Below are 24393 nucleotides of genomic sequence, written 5' to 3'. Positions count from 1 at the left end.
TAAAAGTTTAATGCTTTAAACCAGCAAATCAAATTATTTGGGGACAGACTTTGTAGAGACAACCGAGCACTGAATGTGTTCCTTGGTAAAGATTTCCACTCCACCACCTTTGGGGGTTCTGTCTTGCCGAAAATGGTTATAACCAGAAAGGTTAACATCGGGTTAACAATACTTTCCTGTGGATATTTTGTCTCCAATTTTAAATTTTTACAGGGACAGTGCACATCAATCAACGTTTCAGTAAAAGTGCCGGTTTTAGCCAGCCGGCTAATTTTCAACCGCAGTCCCTGGGCAGGTTATTAAAAACAATAGACAATCAATAAGCAGTGAGCACACACAGAGCAACATAGGACAAGCGAGACGTAGCATTCAGACAGTACAAAAAGCAACAAGTTTGTGCTTAGCTTGTTGTTTATGGGTGGTTATAATGGCATGGTCTGAACTAGCTACAGATTGTTACACTGGATTTAACCAAAGATTTTTGCTATCCGTTACTGGGAGTTTACAGGTTAGGTACTGTTTGGTGTAGCATAAAGAATATTCGACCAACCTTAACATGACGGTACTATTTTCGTTCTCGATTCTGCCAAACATATATTTTCTAAAAATGTCCATGTCCAGTTGCAGGTGGTGTGTTTGACTTTAGAAAATGCTCTGTAATTAAAGAGCCACTGAATACGCCGATTGCCACGTTTTGTTCTTCTGCTGCTAATGAGAAAAACGGGATTTCAGTCTTGGAGGTCTGTTTCCTGACAGATTCCACGTTTGGTTTAATGTTTGTGCCACATGAGACAATGTAGACATGGAAGCCTTTTTGACTTCCTCAAAATCCTCACAATTAGTCTGTGATGCAAGAAATTTGTAATTCATTTAGATGTTTTTTATCATCAAATTAAGGTGTTTGGTACAGTATATCTTAAGTTTTTAAAAAATGGCATAATGCATTGTACAGAACACTCGAAGTTGAGGACTGTCTTTGTGAGAAGGGCACTTAAAGGTATTTGTATCCTAGTGCTGAAATCATTTAGGGCACTGTCACAGACTCTGATGGGATAAATCAATAGTTTCCTTTTCTACTCAGGCCATCAGTGCCTCAAGTGAGGTCAGGTGTAGTTGACTAGAACCCTTCCAGTGACCGACGTGTTCAACTGACTCACTACGTAGAGGGAGAGGCATGTTAATTAAGCGTTGTTGCTGGATTGAACATATATTTATCAGCTCTTAGATGTTAATAAGTAGTGACAAATAAACTTGACTCTGTAAAGAATAATCTCAGCCCAACACATACAAACAATCTATAAAGCGTAATACATGTATACAAATGTCTTTGCTTTCAGGCCCACGGGGAAGGAATTGTATGGGGAGTTTTTTTTCCTCTGGTTGCCTAGGGGATGGGATGGGAAGTTTGGGGTGGAGACTCACTACTTCATGTTTATAATAGTTGTATATGGTACTTGTAAACCCCCCCCAACAAAACAATGACAAAATTAATTTAATAATAATAATTTTCACCCATTGCAGGTGCTCTCTCATAACTTGTGCACTGTGATGAGGATCCCCCATGACCCAGTGGCCCTTGAGGAGCACTTCAAAGATGACGACGAAGGCCCCGTCTCTACACAGGGCTATATGCCCTACTTGAACAAGTTCATTTTGGACAAGGTGAGCCCCACATATAGTAGTTTTATTAGGATCACCAATTGCACATGCAGCAGCTACTCTTCCTGGGGTCTACATAAAACATACAAATACATGACAAAGTAAAGAACAGTTTTAAACAAGAACAACAAGTTATTACATTCAAAAAACTGAACAAATATAAATGCAACACGCAACAATTTCTAAGAGTTAGAGTTCATATAAGGAATTCAGTGAATTGAAATACATTAATTAGACCATAATCTATGGATTTCACATGACTGGTCAAGGGGACAGCCATGGGTGGGTCTGGGAGGGTATAGGCCCACCCACTTGGGAGCCAGGCCCACCCACTTGGGAGCCAGGTCCACCAACTGGAGAGCCAGGCCTAGCCAATCAGAATTAGTTTTTCCCCACATGGCTTTATTATAGACGGAAATACTCCTCAGCACCACCGTGGACGATCCCGGAGGTGAATCAGCTGGACGTGGAGGGGCTTGGCAGTCAGCATGCCAATTGCACTCTCCCTCAAAACTTGAGACATCTTTGGCATTGTGTTTTGACACAATCACATATTTTAGTGGACTCTTATTGTCCCCAGCACAAGGTGCACCTGTGTAATGCTCATGCTGTTTAATCAGCTTCACTGGCAAAGGAGAAATGCTCATTAACAGGGATGTAAACATATTTGTGCAGAAAATTTGAGCAAAAGAAGCTTTTTGTGCTGATAGGAATTTTCCGTGATCTTTTATTTTAGCTCATGAAACATGGAACCAACACCTTTTACATTTTGTGTTTATATTTGTGTTCAAATCTGTTTTTGTATTTGTTTTTTAAAGCTAAACTAGATTTTTGCCTGAGCAACCTCTTGATTAGATATGTATTCAACCCCATTAGACATGTTAGAATCACCTTTGGCAGCGATTACAAATAAGTCTCTCTGGGAAACGTTGTAACAGCTTTCCACACCTGGATTTGCCCATTTATTCTTTTCAGGATTCTTCAAGCTCTGTCAAATTAGTTGTTGGTCATTGTTAGACATCCATTTTCAAGTCTTGACATAGATTTTGAAGCAGATTTAATTAAAAACTATCTCTGCCACTCAGGAACATTCATTGTCTTCTTAGTAAGCAACTCCAGTGTAGATTTGTCCTTGGGTTTTAGGTTATTGTTCTGCTGAAAGGTGAATTCATCTCCCGGTATCTGGTGGAAAGCAGTTTTTTATTTTTTTATCCTGGAAAAACACCCTAGTCCTTAACGATTACAAGCATTCCCATAACATGATTCAGCCACCACTAATCTGGACGCTTATAAGAAATCCTGCTATGCCCTCAGACGATCCATCAAACAGGCAAAGCGTCGATACAGGACTAAGATTGAATCCTACTACTCTGGCTTTGATGCTCGTTGGATGTGGCAGTGCTTGAAAAATATTACGGACTACGAAGGGAAGCCCTGCCTCTCGAGCCTACCAGACGAGCTAAATTCCTTTTATGCTCGCTTTGAGGCAAGCAACATTGAATTATGCATGAGAGCACCACCTGTTCCAGATGACTGTGTGATCATGTTCTCCGTAGTGGATGTGAGCAAGACTTTTAAACAGGTTAACATTCACAAAGTCGCGGGGCCAGAAGGATTACCAGGACGTGTACTCAAAACATACGCGGATCAACTGGCATGTGTCTTCACTGACATTTTCAACCTCCCCCTGACCGAGTCTGTAATACCAACATGTTTCAAACAGACCACCATAGTTCCCTGCCTAAATGATTTCTGCCCCGTAGCGCTCACGTCGGTAGCCATGAAGTACTTTGAAAAGCTGGTCATGGCTCACATCAACGCCATCATGCCGGAAACCCTAGACCCACTCCAATTTGCATAATGACGCAATCTCAATTGCACTACACACTGCCCTTTCCCACCTGGACAAAAGGAACACCTATGTAATCCTTTATCATCTGCAAGCCCTGCCACATACAATGAGCATCGTATCTACGTCGTATCCGATGTAGCACTATATTCTCTTCTGTCACTTCCTCAAGTTCTCATTGCTCAAGTACTTAGACAAGGTTTCAGGAACCAATGTATGACATAGACAAATGTCAAGAGCCCCCCCCACCCACCCACCCAAGTGGCTATGACCCTACCACACAGGTTGGGTGCACTGCCCCCACTCCCCAGGGATACTCCACCCTAAAGGTTGTGTGTGTGTGTGACTCTCTTCCTCACTGACTCACTCCACTTGTCAGACAATGACCATGACTCAGCCAGAGAGACAATCAAGTCCATCGCTGACTGTTCCACAGAATTCCCCATTCTCCCATGTGGACCTCTGCGGTCGCTCACTATGTGGAGCACCGCATTCCTTCTAGTCGACTAACCCTGTAGAAACCTGGAATGCATTGTTCATTGGGCGCTCTGATGTCAGAAGGGGAATGAAAGAAAGCAAGGCTACACAAACATCAAGTGCACCAAAATAGTTCAAGGCTTTTATTCAACATTTTAAGGCTGCTGTGGCAGAATTATTTCCTAATTTCATGTCTTGCTTCTGTATAATTCTGTATTTATAGTATGCTGATGACGTTTTTCACCGTGTCATTCTGCTTTGTTTGCGAAGTTAGTATGATGATTCAACTAATGTCCCTTTACCAGTTATAGGCATAGCCTTTGCCTAGACCTCAACATATTTCGATCCAGCTTTCATGATCGAGTAATCCATTGGCGCTATCATATTTTTGATAGATGTACTTTTTTTTTGTCATTTAATTTCACAATTACATTTGTTCCCTCTTTTTTTTCCTTTTGACTTCCGTATATAAACGGGCATCTCTGTGTGGTGTGATAATTTAACGATAGGATGTTTCAGCCTCCTGGAGGACCCAAGGACAGTGATAAGACTGTTTGTAAACCACTTAGGATGTTCCACTGCAGAGAATACTAATGAACACGTGTATCGGCAGTGGAGAGGCATCGCTGGGTGCTGGAGGGGCCATGACAAAGCCCCCCATTGTTGATGTGCAGAGAGTGGGAGAATGGCAGGGATTGAGGCAGAGGGAAAGGGAGCCACTGCCTCAGGCTGGACCGGCTAGTACGGCGTGAGAACGAGCCGAGCAATGACATGACATTGTGAGGACAGAGTGAGAGCTGCTAGTTCATACCAATCCAACTTTCACAACTTTTCTACTGCTCCTCCCTCCGCCTCTACCTGCTAACCGCACTGGTGTTACTGTGAAACTATCCAACAGATTACTCAACAATGATAGAAATGTATGAATGTATGCCATTGTTGTGGTTATATGTCCATCTATTCATTAAGGAGGATGTTTTACACACTCCTTAAGATGTCCAGGCTCCTGATGATGATGATGAGACATGCAGCTTGCATTTCGATAGTATCTCTGTCTATCTGCTGGTTATCTCTTGCTATTTTTAGATGGCTGATCGTCAATATCAGGCCCATCTCTCTGTTGTGTTTTAGCATGACTGCTCCGTTTATGCAGATGAGTCGAATGGTTAATGCGAATGTGGTGTCAGGATGTCCTGTGTTAGAACAGTCTTCTAGTCCAGTGCCACTGTGGGTGCTGCTAATCTACATGATTCTGCAGAACGCTTGCCAAGAGTTCCCATGGAAACGCCAGTGTATGTTCATTCACTGCTGGAAGAAAACATTTCCCCTCTACAGCACTGATTGTACTCTTTTCAAGGGTTTTCCTCCCTTTCTGTTGTCGAATTTGAGTTAAAGGGGCAACCCGCAATCCATTTTTGGACTTTTAAATGAATGATAGTGTGGCATAAAGAGAACATTGAAGATGTCCTGAGTACAGGACCAGCCTATTGTCTAATTTGTGTTTTTTCCTCAGATGAAAAATGTCTGTCTCCAGCCAAGTGAACTGAGAAATGTTGCCTGATTTCAGGTCCAGGACAACTTTAATCGGCAGGACTTTAACAGAATGTGCTGGACCCTGTGTGCTCGGAAGAACCTCAACAGGACACACCTCCTCATCTCGGATGAAGACGCCTTCAAGATCTGGTGCATCTTCAACTTCCTGTCCGAAGACAAATACCCACTGGCCATAGTCACTGAGGAGGTAAGATTGGACAGGGGTCGTGTTCATTAGGCACCCAATGGAAGAAAAAGGACTGAAACGGCCAGGCACTGTCCAATAAACGCTCATTTCTGTTTTCTTTTGCAAAATGTTTAAAAACATTTTTGGCGCGTGTCCTAATGAACATGACCAGGGCTCTGATGCTGGCACAATTAGCCCTGACACAAACCTCACTTTGTGCAACATCTGGGTTGATCATTACCAGCTACATCAGTCATCAGTTGTAAAGCTAATTAGTCAAACTCATGATACAACATTATTTTCGTGCTCCGTAGTGCACATCAATGAAACCTCTACCTCCTGTCACAGTGGACTACAGAAGAAGGGAGTGGGTTATGGGTAAAGAAGTATTGTTCTGATCCACTGTTGCATTTTGCATACCGTTTTGGAGAAACACCCTCGCCACTCCCAATCCGTTCTCATAGAAAAGGAAGTTAGGAACTTCCTGTTTTTATTTTATTTATTAATTTAATTTAACTAGGCCGGTCAGTTGAGAACAAATAATTATTTACAATGACGGCCTACCAAACGTCCTCCTGCGGGGGCTGGGATAAGAAAAAAAGATATAAATTAATATAGGACAATACACACATCACGACAGGTGAGACACCATAACACTACACTACATAAAGACAGACCTAAGACGACAACATAGGATGGTGACAACAGCATGGTTGCAACACAACATGACGACAACATGGTAGCAACACAACATGGTACGAACACTATTGGGCACAGACAGCAGAACAAAGGGCAAGAAGGTAGAGACGTGATTTGAGTCTTTGAATGAAGAGATTGAGATAAAACTGTACAGTTTGAGTGTTTGTTGCCACTCGTTCGTCGCTAGCTGCAGCAAAATGAAAAGAGGAGCGACCCAGGGATGTGTGTGCTTTGGGGACCTTTAACAAAATGTGACTGGCAGAACGGGTGTTGTATGTGGAGGATGAGGGCTGCAGTAGATATGCCAGATAGGAGGGAGTGAGGCCTAAGAGGGTTTTATAACTAAGCAACAACCAGTGGGTCTTGCGACTGGTATACAGAGATGACCAGTTTACAGAAGAGTATAGAGTGCAGTGATGTGTCCTATAAGGAGCATTGGTGGCAAATCTGATGGCTGAATGGGAAAGAACATCTAGCCGCTCGAGAGCACCCTTACCTGCCAATCTATACATTTCGTATGGTGAGGATTGTCATCTGAATCAGGGTTAGTTTGGCAGCTGAGGTGAAATGGGGCCGATTACGATAGAGGAAACCAAATCTATATTTAACTTTAGCCTGCAGGTTTGATATGTGCTGAGAGAAGGACAGTGTACCGTCTAGCCATACTCCCAAGTACTTGTATGAGGTGACTACATCAAGCTTTAAATCCTCAGAGGTAGTAATCACACCTGTGGGAAGAGGGGCATTCTTCTTACCAAACCACATGACCTTTTGTTTTGGAGTTGTTCAGAACAAGGCTAAAGGCAGAGAAAGCTTTTGGACACTAAGAAAGCTTTGTTGTAGAGCATTTAACACAAAATCTGGGGAGGGGCCAGCTGAGTATAAGACTATCACCTGCATATAAATGGATGAGAGCTTCCTACTGTCTGAGCTATGATGTTGATATAAATTTAGAAGAGCGTGGGGCTTCTCGACAATGCAACAACAATAAGAAATCATAAAAGATAAGAATACGAACATGAAGTAAATGGCTGACTAGAGTAAACATTTTAGCATAAGTATAACACAGGAAGGCACAATTTCTTTGCACGTGTTTTGGGGAAGGGGGAATTGGGGGAGCAAGTGATTTTAAATTGTGCACTATTTAGAAATCCCAATAATAGTATGGTAGCAGCAGTTGTGATGTGTGTGCGCTTGTGTGCTAAGGTGTGGAGAACCAGAGCAGGTGGTCAGTCCAGTTCAAGTGTTCAGCAGTCGGATGGCTTGTAGGTAGAGCCTGTTGGTATCAGTCCTCATCCTCCGACACCGTCTGCCTGTAAGGTAAGGGAGTAAACGGCTCGTGGCCTTGGGTGTGTTGGTTCCTTGATGATGCTGCGGGGCTTCCTCAAGATGTCCTGGATGGGTGGGAGCGCCGTCCTATTAATGTACTGGGCCATCTTCACCACCCAATGGAGGGCCTTGCGGTCGGGAACGTAGCAATTCCGGGACGCTCTCGATGGTGCAGCGGTAGTATTTGGAGAGGACCTGAAGTAGTAGTGGTGGTGGTGGTGGTAGTAGTAGTAGTTATTGGGATCCATGCCGCTGCTCCTGTCCTATGAGCCGCACCGGCTCGCATAAGCCAAGGATTCGTGCAAGTCCACCCACCTACGTAACACAATAAGCGTGCCCGTGCGTGCTGACGTATGTCTGTGTACTCACCTGTGTCTCTTCCCAACCCCCCCCCCCCCCCCTCAGATCGAGTACTTCCTGCGCAAGCTGACAGAGGCCATGGGTGGCAGCTGGGTGGAGGAGCGCTTCGAGGACTACAAACTTGAGCTTTGCACCAAGCAGCAGTGCCTGAGTGCCTGGGAGATAATCACCCTGGTGGGCACTGGCACGTTCAGCAAGGGCATGGACCGCCAGACCCTCTCTATGGGCATCACCGAGGTCTTCCACGAGCTCATCCTTGACGTATTCAAACAGGTCGGCCTCAGAGCCATTTAGATCTCCATGCCTTGGCAAATGTTGATGTCAACCAAACTACCGTCATGTGACGTGTCGATGGATAGCGTTGACCAGTGTTATGTACCAGCAATACTGTAGCATGGATTGAGCTTTTAAACACCACACACCAAAACAATGTATGGCTGAGTGTAATGTCGCCTTTTTTTATAGGGACCACATGAATATTGACGATTTTAGAATCTCAAATGCAACGCCACAAACTCATCATGGTGGCTGTGCGTCGGTCAACTAAGCAATTATACTGCTGGTTTTTCAACACCGATATTAACACAAATCGACAAAAGAAAGAAACGCAACTGTCTGAGCCTTCCTGTTTTTCGCTTGCTGCAGGGCTACATGATGAAAAAGGGTCACAAGAGAAAGAACTGGACAGAGCGCTGGTTCCTCCTGAAGCCCAACTCCATATCCTACTACGTGAGCGAGGATCTGGCAGAGAAGAAGGGTGACATCCTGCTGGATGGAAACTGCTGTGTGGAGGCAAGGAACACTAAGCGACATCAACAAACACAAACGACAACGGTTAACGACAACGACCAATGCTCATTCATTCATTTGAACCCTTAGCCAAACTATAAAATGCATGTTGTTGGAAGAGTGTAAAAAATGTATATGAAATTGTCTTTACAGTCGTTACCGGATAAGGAAGGGAAGAAGTGCCTGTTCTACGTCAAATGCTCCGACAAAAGCTATGAGATCAGCGCGTCGGATAAGAAGAGGAAACAGGAATGGATACAGGGTAGGTAGAGGACGCATTTCATTTGTATTTCATCAGAAATGAAAGCACTTGTACATTGCTCATATGGTATTCATAGATTACAAATGTATATAGTTTTTGTTTCGAATCCTGTTGTGTAATGTAACTCTAGTTCGCAATTCTCTCACCATGCATTTGATCTCCTGTTGTTATTATGGAAAGTATAGGACTGGACATCTAGACTTTATTCATGGGTATAAGTACAGGGGCACGTTCAGCAGAGCTCAACATTGTGGAACATTCAGATAGAAATATGTTACGTAGAATAGTCATGCACCTCTGACACGATTAATAAGTAGTCATATCAGCGTTACTCATCGCATTTCTACCTGCAACATTCCACAACCTTTTCCTATACTGAACATGGCCCAGCCTTGGACTTGACCCCTGTCTTGGTGTCTCTTCTCCATTTCAGCCATCCAGACGTGTATCAGTCTGCTGAAACTGGGCCGGCCGGCGCCGCACCGCGAGTCCCGCCAGAAGCGGAGGGAGCTGAGGCAGAAACAGCAAGCGGAGCAGGAGGAGCTGGAGCTCAGGATGAAGGAGCTGCAGACGGCCAACGAGGACAAGCAGCAGGAACTGGAGGCCATGAGGAAGGTGAGCTCACTCACACCGGTCAACGTCCTCCCTTTTCAAACTACTGAGTTGAGCTGCCCTGTGCTGGCCTAGTTATGCATCCACAATGTGAAAAGAACCTCGAAGTCAGCACAGTAAGGTAGTGTGAAAATGGGAGGAAAACACTTTACTTGGCACTCAGCATCGTAACACATTATGACACGTTCATAACCATGTCATACGTCATAACAGCTGACATAACTTGTCATAACCTGTTATAATATGGTCCTAACACTCATGACACATATATCTAGACCTGTTGCGACATGTATTGCGTTACTTTATGGCTGGTTATGACGCCTATATAAGTGTCAAAACACGCAAAACGTTCCATTACACAACAGCCTACTATATATATATGTGTGTGTGTATGTATATATATCATCAGCAACAGAGCATTGGGGTAGGCGCATGTCTGATATCATTGTGTGAGCAATTACAATGATAATTTTACAGGGTCTATATACAGTGGGGCAAAAAAGTATTTAGTCAGCCACCAATTGTGCAAGTTCTCCCACTTAAAAAGATGAGAGAGGCCTGTAATTTTCATCTTAGGTACACTTCAACTATGACAGACAAAATGAGGAAAAAAATCCAGAAAATCACATTTTTAATGAATTTATTTGCAAATTATGGTGGAAAATAAGTATTTGGTCAATAACAAAAGTTTATCTCAATACTTTGTTATACACCCTTTGTTGGCAATGACCGAGGTCAAACGTTTTCTGTAAGTCTTCACAAGGTTTTCACACACTGTTGCTGGTATTTTGGCCCATTCCTCCATGCAGATCTCCTCTAGAGCAGTGATGTTTTGGGGCAGTTGCTGGGCAACACAGACTTTCAACTCCCTCCAAAGATTTTCTATGGGGTTGAGATCTGGAGACTGGCTTGGCCAATCCAGGACCTTGAAATGCTTCTTACGAAGCCACTCCTTCATTGCCCGGGCAGTGTGTTTGGGATCATGGTCATGCTGAAAGACCCAGCCACGTTTCATCTCCAATGCCCTTGCTGATGGAAGGAGGTTTTCACTCAAAATCTCACGATACATGGCCCCATTCATCCTTTCCTTTACATGGATCAGTCGTCCTGTCCCTTTGCAGAAAAACAGCCCCAAAGCATGATGTTTCCACCCCCATGCTTCACAGTAGGTATGGTGTTCTTCGGATGCAACTCAGCATTCTTTGTCCTCCAAACACGACGAGTTGAGTTTTTACCAAAAAGTTATATTTTGGTTTCATCTGACCATATGACATTCTCCCAATCTTCTTCTGGATCATCCAAATGCTCTCTAGCAAACTTCAGACGGGCCTGGACATGTACTGGCTTAAGCAGGGGGACACGTCTGGCACTGCAGGATTTGAGTCCCTGGTGGCGTAGTGTTTTACTGATGGCAGGCTTTGTTACTTTGGTCCCAGCTCTCTGCAGGTCATTCACTAGGTCCCCCCGTGTGGTTCTGGGATTTTTGCTCACCGTTCTTGTGATCATTTTGACCCCACGGGGTGAGATCTTGCGTGGAGCCCCAGATCGAGGGAGATTATCAGTGGTCTTGTATGTCTTCCATTTCCTAATAATTGCTCCCACGGTTGATTTCTTCAAACCAGCTGCTTACCTATTGCAGATTCAGTCTTCCCAGCCTGGTGCAGGTCTACAATTTTGTTTCTGGTGTCCTTTGACAGCTCTTTGGTCTTGGCCATAGTGGAGTTTGGAGTGTGACTGTTTGGGGTTGTGGACAGGTGTCTTTTATACTGATAACAAGTTCAAACAGGTGCCATTAATACAGGTAACGAGTGGAAGACAGAGGAGCCTCTTAAAGAAAAAGTTACAGGTCTGTGAGAGCCAGAAATCTTGCTTGTTTGTAGTTGACCAAATACTTATTTTCCACCATAATTTGCAAATAAATCCATTAAAAATCCTACAATGTGATTTTCTGGATTTTTTTTGTTCTCATTTTGTCTGTCATAGTTGAAGTGTACCTACGATGAAAATTACAGGCCTCTCTCATCTTTTTCAGTGGGAGTACTTGCACAATTGGTGGCTGATTAAATACTTTTTTTTGCCCCACTGTATATATGCTGAAGACTGGGATGAATGCAGGAGCAGATTTCAGGAGCACGACAAGATGGATGACTGATAGGCCTATCACGTACATGCCCTTACTATCTGGCTTATATGATTAGGATGGTCATAATGCTTATTGGCAGTGTCATAAAGTGTGTATCTCTACAAGTTATTTAAAATATGAATAAAGATTTTTTATTTATTTTTTTAAATGAAAAAGGATTTTAGAAACAAACTTTCAAACAAAAGGATACTTATTGGCAAGGATTGTTATGGGGGGGAATAAATGTGGGTTTTGACACTCTAGTGTAAGGTGTAACCGGCCATAAAATAACACGTCACAACAGGTGTAAATATATGGGCAATGACAGTGTTATGACCATATCATGACAGGTTATGTCATATTATGACATGGTTATGGGTGTCAAGTAAAGTGTTACCAAATGAGACAAAGTAGAATCTCAATTCAACGGCTCAGAAACAAGAGGTATGTGGCATGGTCTACAGTCAATCACGGACTATAAGACGAAATCCAGCACAGTCACGGACCAGGATGTCTTGCTCCCAGGCAGACTAAATAACTTTTTTGCCCGCTTTGAGGACAATACAGTGCCACTGACACGGCCTGCAACGGAAACATGCGGTCTCTCCTTCACTGCAGCCGAAGTGAGTAAAACATTTAAACGTGTTAACCCTCGCAAGGCTGCAGGCCCAGACGGCATCCCCAGCCGCGCCCTCAGAGCATGCGCAGACCAGCTGGCTGGTGTGTTTACGGACATATTCAATCAATCCCTATACCAGTCTGCTGTTCCCACATGCTTCAAGAGGGCCACCATTGTTCCTGTTCCCAAGAAAGCTAAGGTAACTGAGCTAAACGACTACCGCCCCGTAGCACTCACTTCCGTCATCATGAAGTGCTTTGAGAGACTAGTCAAGGACCATATCACCTCCACCCTACCTGACACCCTAGACCCACTCCAATTTGCTTACCGCCCAAATAGGTCCACAGACGACACAATCTCAACCACACTGCACACTGCCCTAACCCATGTGTACAAGAGGAATACCTATGTGAGAATGCTGTTCATCAACTACAGCTCGGCATTTAACACCATAGTACCCTCCAAGCTCGTCATCAAGCTCGAGACCCTGGGTCTCGACCCCGCCCTGTGCAACTGGGTACTGGACTTCCTGACGGGCCGCCCCCAGGTGGTGAGGGTAGGCAACAACATCTCCACCCCGCTGATCCTCAACACTGGGGCCCCACAAGGGTGCGTTCTGAGCCCTCTCCTGTACTCCCTGTTCACCCACGACTGCGCGGCAATGCATGCCTTCAACTCAATCATCAAGTTTGCGGACGACCCAATAGTGGTAGGCTTGATTACCAACAGCGACGAGATGGCCTACAGGGAGGAGGTGAGGGCCCTTGGAGTGTGGTGTCAGGACAATAATCTCACACTCAACGTCAACAAAACTAAGGAGATGATTAAGGACTTCAGGAAACAGCAGAGGGAACACCCCCCCTATCCACATCGATGGAACAGTAGTGGAGAGGGTAGTAAGTTTTAAGTTCCTCGGCATACACATCACAGACAAACTGAATTGGTCCACTCACACAGACAGCATCGTGAAGAAGGCGCAGCAGCGCCTCTTCAACCTCAGGTGGCTGAAGAAATTCGGCTTGTCACCAAAAGCACTCACAATCCTCTACAGATGCACAATCGAGAGCATCCTGGCGGGCTGTATCACCGCCTGGTACGGCAACTGCTCCGCCCACAACCGTAAGGCTCTCCAGAGGGTAGTGAGGTCTGCACAACGTATCACCGGGGGCAAACTACCTGCCCTCCAGGACACCTACACCACCCGATGTTACAGGAAGGCCACAAAGATCATCAAGGACAACACCCACCCGAGCCACTGCCTGTTCACCCCGCTATCATACAGAAGGCGAGGTCAGTACAGGTGCATCAAAGCTGGGACCGAGAGACTGAAAAACAGCTTCTATCTCAACTGTTAAACAGCAACCACCAGACTGTCAGACTGTTAAACAGCAACCACTAACATTGAGTGGCTGCTGCCAACCCACTGACTCAACTCCAGCCACTTCAATAATGGGAATTGATGGGAAAGGATGTAAAATATATCACTAGCCACTTTAAACAATGCTACCTAATATAATGTTTACATACCTTACATTATTAATCTCATATGTGTACGTATATACTGTACTCTATCATCTACTGCATCCTTATGTAATAAATGTATCACTAGCCACTTTAACTATGCCACTTTGTTTACATACTTATCTCATATGTATATACTGTACTCGATACCATCTACTGTATCTTGCCTATGCTGCTCTGCACCATCACTCATTCATATCTTTATGTACATATTCTTTATCCCCTTACACTGTGTATATGAAATTAGTTTTGGAATTGTTAGTTAGATTACTTGTTGGTTATTACTGCATTGTCGGAACTGGAAGCACAAGCATTTCGCTACACTCGCATTAACATCTGCTAACCATGTGTATGTGTGACAAATAAATAAAATTTGATTTGAAATGTAGTCATGAGAATCTGTTTCCACCTACTATCTCCACTCTTCTTAGTCTAGTCTGGAAGTCACGAGGCTAGTTGCTGGAACACGTTTAAAACAGTCGGGGGGTGGCAGAGGGGAAAGTGGTTCATCACCGTCATCGCTTAAATGAAGAGAAGACCTATGAAAGTGAAAAGACAGCGCTACTTGGGGATGTAGGTCACCTGAAAGACTAACTTGTGTGAAGTTCCTCCCACAGAAACCGTTGGTGGTAGATTCGTTGCCACGTGTGCTTCTGAATGTTAACAATAGAATAGCCCCACTTTCTGGTTTCCTCAATGGTTTCGCAATGTGAGAGTGTGGATTGTGCTGTTCAGGGGAATGAAATGTGTGTGTGTGTGTGTGTGTGTGTGCTTAGCTTTTTGTCACTTTCACTTCACTCATTTTCCCAGTCAACTCTCTCAATCCCGATTTGAAAGTTATTTTAGTCTGGCCTTTTGAGGCCGTTTATTCACAGTTGAAGTCCAATTATCACTGCTCAGTTCAGTCTTTTAATTACAGATGAAATGTCACTTAAATTAGATGTTTCCTCATTTCACTCGGCAGCAGAAAACAACATGGACAGTTAAAATCAAATACATGATGGCAATATTCTCCTATACATGCGGTGAGGAGGTTAATGGAATGCAGGCCATTGGCGACCATTCAAAAAATCGGATCTTGTTTCTGCTGCATAATATTTAGAAGTTGTTCTTTTCGGGTTCAGACAAAATGTCTGCAAAATGCTAACTCCCATTCATATAAGCTGGTTGCATAGCTAGCCATATTGAAATTGGTGGTGGTATTTGAAGCCGTTTTTTAAAAGTGTAATGCCGTTGATTTGCGACGACATCCATACAAGTATTATACTTTTTCCCCTAACATTATGTGAAATACACCGGGACTATTGTCTAAATTGTAGGTTGATTTTGATTGGCGGCAATGAGGAGATTCTGAATCTTTCCCCCTCGTGGCGTTTCCATTGTTTTGATTGAATTCCATTGATCTCTTTAACACCTATTGAGCTGATTTTTATATTCACAAAGCAGTTCGGGTTATGAGTGAAATTTTTTTGGGAAATGTTATTTCACTGGTCGGTGTTATTGTAGTAACAACGTTTCATATTCAATATGTTCACGCCCTCTATTTTCTGTAGAGATTGGTAAGGAAGATGGCGCTCTAAGTTCCAGTACATACCAGTGCTTCTCTTCAATACCCATTGTAGCAGAGCTCTTATAGATGAGACACATGACTACTCATCTGGACAAGCTCAAATGAGCCATAAGACAATACCATAAAACGTTATTGTCCAATGTAACACATGCAGTGTAGCTGTGGACAATCATTGGATTTATTGGGGCAACAATGTCCCTGTGTCTGAACGTTCATTGTGCCCCTAGTACTCAATGCATAATGAATGAACAACAATCTCCCATTGAGGTGCAACAAGTTCCCGTCTCTCATACTCGACAGGACAGGTCTGTGGTACACACAGGACTGGAGGGTGAGGGGTCGGCGCCCTTTATTAACCCTTTAACCCCGGGTTCACTTGTACACGGTAGCCATTCTGTGATTGGTTGGTCACTTCACACTAACCTGCGGTAGGTAGTGAGTGAGTAACGAATGAGTTAGGTCAATTGACAAGTCACGGCTGCACGGAAAGAGTCAAATTAGGATTCATCTGCAGTTTTGAAGATGCCACTGTCGTGGATAGCAGCTGTTTTACAGGGTCCTGAACAATTCTGCTGCTGTTTCTTATGTTGATTTCAACTTATTTTGTACGTCATGTCTCCGCCATTCATTTCCTACGAACGAAAACGGCTTCTGGAGGTCAGAACAGTGATCACTAATCTTGATTTCTACTTCAACAGGTCGGCAGCTCTAGACGTTCGGCTTACTCCGGATTCAATTAACAACCAAGTTTGATTTAAAATAACGTAGTTGTTGGAAGGGACGATGCAGTTCAAACAATAAAAAAGTGTCCTGCCTGCCATTGTGTTGGTGAACAGCTGAAGGATGGGGTTGTAGAAATGAACCACTCTCAAATTCATAGACCGAGCTATGGATGCAAGGACAGCACTTCCATGAGATCAAAATGAATGCTTGAACCAGGTTTTGAGGCTACACAGTGTTGGTTTACATGTTCATTGTTTACAAACAAGGTTGTGTTTTGGGTCCTGATTGGGCATGACAGTTGAACTAAGCACATGAGGCATTTTATAAGTTAAGTGCCATCAGAAAGTATTCATACCCCTTGACTTATTGCACATTTTGTTGTTGCAGCCTGAATTAAAAATGGCTTCAATAGATGTTTTCTCTCACCCATCTACACACAACACCTCATGACAAAGTGATGGGAATGTTTGCAAATTTATTTGAAAATGAAATGGAGAAATATCTCATTTACAGGTTACAAGGTTTAGACACACCTACTCAATCCAGGGATTTTCTAAAAATAAAATGTACTATTTTCTACATTGTAGAATAATAGTGAAGACATCAAAACTATGAAATAACACATGGAATTATGTAGAAACCAAAAAAGTGTTAAACAAATCAATCTATTTTATATTTGAGATTCTTCAAAGTAGCCACCCTTTGACTTGATGACAGCTTTGCTCACTCTTGGCATTCTCTCAACCAGCTTAATGAGGAATGCTTTTCCAACTGTCTTGAAGGAGTTCCCACATATGGCTGCTTTTCCTTCACTCTACAGTCCAACTCATCCCAAACATCTCAGGTCGGGTGATTGTGGAGGCCAGGTCATGCAGCACTCATTACTCTCCTTCTTGGTCAAATAGACCTTACACAGCATAGAGGTGTGTTAGGTCATTGTCCTGCTGAAAAGCAAATGATCGTCCTACTAAACCCAAACCAGATGGGATGGCGTATCGCCGCAGAATGCTGTGGTAGCCATGCTGGTTAAGTGTGCCTTGAATTCTAATTAAATCCCAGACAGTGTCACCAGTGGGAATCACACATGCGGAGATCATCTATTCACCTACTCTGCGTCTCACAAAGACACGACGGTTGGAACCAAAAGTCTCATTTGAACTCATCAGACCAAAGGACAGATTTCCACCGGTCTAATGTCCATTGCTCATGTTTCTTGGCCCAAGCAAGTCTCTTCTTCTTATTGGTGTCCTTAAGTAATGGTTTCTTTGCAGCAATTTGACCATGAATGCCTGATTCATGCAGTTTCCACTGAACAGTTGATATTGACGTGTCTGTTACTTAAATTATTGAAGCATTTATTTGGTCTGCAATATCTGAGGCTGGTAACTAATGAATTTATCCTCTGCACTCTGGCTCTTCTTTTCCTGTGGTGATCCTCATGAGAGCCAGTTTCATCATAACGCTTGATGGTTTTTGTGACTGCACTTGAAGTAACATTCAAAGTTATTGAAATTTTCCGGATTGACTGACCTTCATGTCTTATGATGAATAAGGTGGACTGTCGTTTCTCTTTACTTATTTGAGCTGTTCTTGCCATAACCCTATTTGGTAAATATTATCTTTTGAATACCACCCCTACCTGTCACAACACAACTGATTTGGCTCAAACGCATTAAGAAGGAAAGAAATTAACTTTTAATAAGGCACACCTATTAATTGAAATGCATTCCAGGTGACTACCTCATGAAGCTGGTTGAGAGAATGCCAAGCGTGTGCAAAGCTGTCGTCAAGGCAAAGGGTGGCTACTATGTTCTAGATAAAGGTAAAAAAAAATAATCATGATTTCAATATGTAAAACATAGCATAAATTCTTATTTACATTGACATCCTAGGAACAGTGAGAGTTAACTGCCTTGTTCAGGGGCAGAATTGCCTTCTCAGCTCCGGGATTCGATCTCGCAACCATTCTGTTACTGGCCCAACGGCTCTAACCACTAGGCTACCTGCCGCAATAACTTAGAACAATGTGGATTGCAAACATGTTCAACGTATTTAACAAAGATGGGATATGGCCTACATTTTGTTTCTGTAGGCTATTTAACAAACTAGGCTATAATGGACTAACATTCAGATTGGAGTTGATGACATAAGACTGTAATACACAATTTGAAGCAACCACATATTTAGCCATGGAGCATGTTTTGATTGGCCAGTGAGGAGCAAGCCTCTAACTTTTATTCATCAAAACCCAGCCCTTTCGCGCTACCATCAGCTGCAGTCCCATAATTCATGCAGTGAAAATGATTAAAATATATATTGCTGACACAACCCTGGACCTATAGCCCTTCCTCCAGTGCAAAGATTTACCATTGCGTCAGGTATATCTGTCGTCAATTATGCTCAATTATGTAATGACTGTTCCCTCCGCTTTTGGTCAGAAACTGGAGGAGGCGGCGGCCAACGCGGCAGAGGAGGAGAGGAGACTCTTGCAGACGCAGACTGAACAACAGGATCGCTACAGGGTGGACCTTGAGAGGGAGAAAATGGTACCTACCTACACACAATTTAGTGACCAAAAGAGATTGTTTAGACTGTAAGCTACACCAACAGCTGACTACTAACCCCTATGTGGCCAGCTAATTAATTGACTTCAACAAATTGGGCCGCACCCCTTTAGTAGGCTACTATTTCATTACACTGGCTTTTCAGCGACCCACTGCACCCTGTGAGACTTCAAGGGGTAGGTACAAGTTGTCCCTAGCCAGTGATACAGCTTTATCAGCTGATTCTCTTCATTTATTCAGTCAATTCTTGGGTCCATGAAAAAGGATTTAAACTTTCTAGTTATTTTATCCCCCTGTTTAAGCTCATAACCTTTGACATTTAGTCCAAACATCCTACTGGCAGACTTTATAAATGACATCTGTTTATAGGACCATCTATCAATGAGGTTTTCCCTTTATTTTATTCTCTCAAGCCTATGTCTGCTCTGTTACAGGATGTACCCACAAGGGTTGCGTCCTTTTTCGTTCTTCCTGTTATTAAAAAAAAAGAAAATGAACGTCATTTTTACAGATTGGCATTCGCAATGGCAAGTGTTTCCAATCATTAACTGTCATAGCCTGAATGGTAGGGCTGAATGATAGGAAGTTAGTGGGCTTAAGATAGAAAAGGAAGCGAGTGGTACACAATGGGTTAAATTAGTGATTTTAAAGGGATAGTTCACCCAAAGTAGGGTTTTTAATACATTTTAAGTAAGTTAAATGAGTGCTACAGCCTACTAAGCGCTGACTCCTAGTGAATGGGTCGTCCGGTCCAAGAGCACCACTAGATTTAGTCTTGGATACCTGTAGTGCTCTTTTTATACAATTGTCTTCTCGCTGATCCTCAGGTGCGACAGGAGATGGAGGAGCAGGTGGCTCAGAAGTCCACTGAGCTGGAGCAGTACCTGCAGCGCGTCCGCGAGCTGGAGGACATGTACCACCGCCTGGAGGACGCCCTGGAGGAGGAGAGAAGCGCCAGGCAGGACGAGGAGACGGTTCGCAGGCTCCAGGCCCGGTCAGTGCTCCACACACAGAAAAGCAGGCATATACGCATGCACAATTGAGATGAATGTACGGTGATGGACTTCATTGTCTCTCTGGCTGAGTCACTGTAATTGTCAAGTGGAGTTTGTCAGTGAGGAAGGGGGAAACGCGTGCACACACCACACACACACACACACACACACACACACACACACACACAGAGCCCCCATCAATGGATTCACGTGGGGGCTACATACACGCGGGCAACAGTCCCTCCAGTACAGAAACACTTCCTTCCTTCCTCTCTGCTGACACTTGTGCTTCTCTGGGCTCCAGCACTTTCTCACATTGTATTCTGAGTAGGGAATTTGTGCGGGTGCGCGTATACACTATGGGTGGATTTATGTTTGCAGCGTAATTGTGTTTTTGATCAACGCATCTCTTTTTTTCTTTCTTCCCCTGTTTTGAATGTGACACACTATCTGTTCCCTGGACTTTTCTGTCCGCGTCCTCTCTCCAGGTTACTGGAGGAGGAGGCGACCAAGAGGGCTGAGCTGGAGCAGATCCACCTCCACCAGCAGAGGGCCATCTCTGAGACGGAGGCGGAGAAGCAGGAGCTGGAGAAGGAGGGAACGGCCAAGGAGAATGCCCTGCAGGCCGCCATGCTGCAGCTGGAGCAGCTAGAGAGTGAGAGGCTGGGGGCACTGGAGCAATACCAGGTGAGGCATGCATTAGGGGGTCGGTTTCCAGAATTGAAGATTCACGGTCTGCTTCTGGACTAAAATATACTTTCAACAGAGGTTCTTCATTGAGCCTGCTTTTCAGTTCAGGAGTAGGGACTAAATTTGGGTCTGTTAGAACTAGGGTGCTTGAGTTGTGGTGCTAGCACGATGCCTAATTAGATGTTTAGGGGGTGCTAGAGCGGTGTCTTGGCGACGACTACCAGACGGCAATTTTAGGGGGCACTAGAGTTCTACAGGTGAGCCGTGGGTTGTCCTGTTTCAGTATTAAAAACCAACTTCCACTTAATTTTAAAATGGGATGACTTACTTGTACAAATCGACTGAGATCGTCTCTTCTTTGTTTGTCACAGGACGTAATGCAGAAACTGGAGGATGCAGCGAACAACACCAGGACCTGGAAACATAAAGTGGCCCACCATGAGGGATTGGTCCGCCTCATTCAACCAGGTAACACAACACTATATTACTGCACACTTTCCCTCTCTCCTCCTTTTTTTTATCAATACTCTCTTTATTTAGTTATCTTCCCTCTCTGTCTGTTCTGGTATTTTGCATTCTCACCGTCTGAGGCCTGGGCACATCTCAATAATCTAAAGTGGCTTCCGCATTTCCTTTCCTTTGTCTGCAGTGATGTGAAAGACCTTTATGATTTTTGTTTTCTCAGGTTCAAAGGGGCCTCAGAAGATCACTAACTGGGGCCCAGCAGCCTTCACTGATGCAGAACTAAGCCTGAGGAAGAAGGATTGGCAGGAGAGGAAGAACCGACCCGCCCAGACCCAGTAGAGCCCCCATTCAACACACTCATGGTTGCTGAATCATTGATGGATCATTGATGGAACATTGATGCAACTTTGCCCTCAGTGTGCAATGTTGCGTCTTCAGCATTCATTAACTCAAAAGGGAACAGGGAAGGCAGGCTCACTTTTACAGATACCAGGGTTGTGTTCATTAGGCACCAAATGGAAGTCAACAAACTGAAACAGGGAAGGCCTACCTAGGCTTTTTGTCCAATAGGAAAGGCAAATTGTATTTTTCCATTGCAAATCGATTTGAAACGTTTTCTGTTTCGTGCCCTAATGAACTCGACCCAGGTGCTGCACAGATCTTGATACTACCTGCATAGCCTGAGAGTAAAATGAACAGCCAGATTCAAATTGCTTTCATATGAAGGACTGAAGGAGCTGCGCACTTGACACTAGTAATTCAATGTCTGAGGAAGGTGGAGTGTGGTCCGAAACGTTAGATTCCTTTTATCAAAACGTTTTTGACCGTGTTTTGATTATACATTTTTTTCCTAAGGGATTTCACAATTGTTTGTGTCTTTTGTAAATGTAAAACTACAGCTTGCATAATTTTTACCAGTTTGTGGGTTACCGTTTTTGGTTCCATTGCCAAAGTGATAGCACTTAATAACCCATAAAGTAGTATGAACAAAACTCCATGTTAACATCATCAAATTTCATTACTTATGAAAATAATAATCAAATAACTAGCCATCATAGTGTACTACTCCCATTTTATTAAATGTAATTTTTGCGTACACATACTGTGAGAAATGGGACATTTGCGGTGTTACACTTGGAACATTGCTGCTACACTGTAATAAACTGTACAGTAATCGGAGGTATTATCAACATTAAAATAAACGATTTACGGCAACATACTGTACATTATGGCGCATTGTGGGAAAATGTTATGGGCTCGGAAAGAATTGCTGTATTTTAAATGTTACTGTAATTTCACCACATAGAATACAGTACCCTACCATATCTTTGGCACACCAAAACCCCTTTATTTTTAAAAACCTTTACCTAGGCAAGTCAGTTAAGAACAAATTCTTATTTACCATGACGGCCTACCCCGGCCAAGCCTGACCCGGACGACGCTGGGCCAATTGTGCGCCGCCCTATAGGACTCCCAATCACGACCGGTTGTGATACAGCACAGAATTGAACCAGGGTCTGTAGTGATGCCTCTAGCACTGACATTCAGTGCCTTAGCCCACTGTGCCACTCGGCAGCCCTCGGCCACTAGTGGATGCATGGTATCGTTGTTTCTGGCTCATTCAAATATTTTGAGGAATGCCTTGTAAAGGCTGTATTTGTTGCACCTGGTGAGTAAGAGTGCCCTATCACTTTAACTCCTACGTGGTTATAGTTCCCCATCAATAGAACTCCCTATGTTGTAGTCCTAAAAACTGAAAATGATTTACTGCCATCCCTATGGGGGAAATTAATGGGGTTTTGGGATAAGGTCTGACGTTAACACAGGCTTTGGAGATCTTATATGTTTTAATCTATGAGATATCAGTCAGGTACCATAACCTATGTGCTTTCATGCTTGTTTTGATGACAGAAATGCTTCCAAATTCACAGCAATGTTTCCTGATGAAGAATATCTCATAGAACAAAACGTGTAAGGTCGTAAATTTGTGTTTACCACAGACTTTATTTTCAGCGTTTATCCAAAACCCCTACAAAAACCTGATTTAATTTCCCGAAAGACTTTGGCCAACGAGCCATGGCGGAGTTGGCGCCTACTAAAAGACACCATTACTATTGCTCTCTATTTAAATTCTATAGGGGACAGATAGGAGTGGCACAAAAATGGTTAAGCGTTGTATCTTCATGTGCTCTTGGTCTGTTTTGCCCTGTAGTTCCGGACAGTTTAAAAGCCTTTGTTGGCCCCTAGAAGTATACATGATATAAGACACCCAAATATTCATTAATATGCTGTAATGCGTAAACTTCACCTAGCAACCACCCGCTTCCACCAATCCTTTGTAATTACCGTAAAGTAAATACAAACCCCTCCCTTCAATCATCCATTCATTCCGATTACAGTAGCATTTAATTTATTTTATAATAGTACATTTTAAGGTATTGTACTCTGTCATTACAGACTACTTGATACCGTATTTATATTACTGTAGGTGTACTGGGAAATTAAATGCAGAATTTCTTTACATGCCACTGAGCTGCCTGTAACTGTCAAATTCACAGCAACCCCTTTACAGTTTAGCGAATTACAGGGCTTTGTAGCATGGTGCCAGAACCACGCTCATGGTGGGGATGGAGATGTCATTTGTGAAATTGTCAGTATACAACTTTTTGTGTTTTGTAGTCGTTAATGTGTTTAAATAGCTGAAGACTGGTGTCATGTTTTATTACAGGGTTCAGTCTTAAACAATAATTGTATGCAGTTGTTGCAAGGATGCACACGTAAGTAGAGAACTGATTGTTGATATATCATGCAACAATATTCACAATAGAACATAAGACACAAGACCCCAGTCTCTAATTGATATGATGCTGCCATTGAAACAAGTGGAATGATATGGTACTTTCAAATTATGTACTCCAGGGGGCACTATAGTTTTAGAAAACGCCGGTTATCCTTCATTTGGTCATCTCCTAAACATAATTTACTTATGTCATGGATAATACAACATGTTATACTGTTAACCGTGTGTGTTTGGGGTCCATATTTCCATTACTTCACTGCATAAAACCTCCACTTTCTAAAATAAAATATAATCTACAGTGAGATGTAAACCAAGATTATCTGCATTGTTTTGTATTTATCTGCCAAACAACTAACTTTCGTTCATATTGAAATAAATCGTTTTTATAGCTTTTTTTGGCCAAATCGAGTGGTGAAAAGCACTTAAGTAAAAATACTTTAAAGTACTAGTAAGTAAGTATTTTTTGTATATATCTGTACTTTACTTATTATATTTTTGACAACTTTTACTTATCTACATTCCTAAAGAAAATAATGTTATTTTTACCCAAAAGTACTCGTTACATTTT

General features: G+C 43.1%; 1 protein-coding gene across 1 annotated transcript in view; it reads left to right on the top strand.

Annotated features, from left to right (window-relative positions):
• swap70b (switching B cell complex subunit SWAP70b) overlaps window positions 1–24141 on the top strand; it is a 30389-nt gene extending 6248 nt beyond the window's left edge. The window contains exons 2-12 of the mRNA XM_064930382.1: window positions 1522–1662; window positions 5553–5726; window positions 8139–8366; window positions 8739–8885; window positions 9036–9144; window positions 9578–9759; window positions 18750–18857; window positions 19703–19869; window positions 20359–20557; window positions 20932–21028; window positions 21246–24141. Coding sequence (XP_064786454.1) covers window positions 1522–1662; window positions 5553–5726; window positions 8139–8366; window positions 8739–8885; window positions 9036–9144; window positions 9578–9759; window positions 18750–18857; window positions 19703–19869; window positions 20359–20557; window positions 20932–21028; window positions 21246–21364 — 1671 coding nt within the window. The 3' untranslated portion in view covers window positions 21365–24141. The remainder of the gene's footprint in view (window positions 1–1521; window positions 1663–5552; window positions 5727–8138; window positions 8367–8738; window positions 8886–9035; window positions 9145–9577; window positions 9760–18749; window positions 18858–19702; window positions 19870–20358; window positions 20558–20931; window positions 21029–21245) is intronic.
• Window positions 24142–24393: the final 252 nt, after the last annotated feature.

Source organism: Oncorhynchus masou, chromosome 22, assembly GCF_036934945.1.
Source record: "Oncorhynchus masou masou isolate Uvic2021 chromosome 22, UVic_Omas_1.1, whole genome shotgun sequence".
Classification (NCBI taxonomy): Eukaryota; Metazoa; Chordata; class Actinopteri; order Salmoniformes; family Salmonidae; genus Oncorhynchus; species Oncorhynchus masou.
Note: the sequence above shows the minus strand (reverse complement) of the source record. Positions and strands in the feature narration are given on the sequence as shown.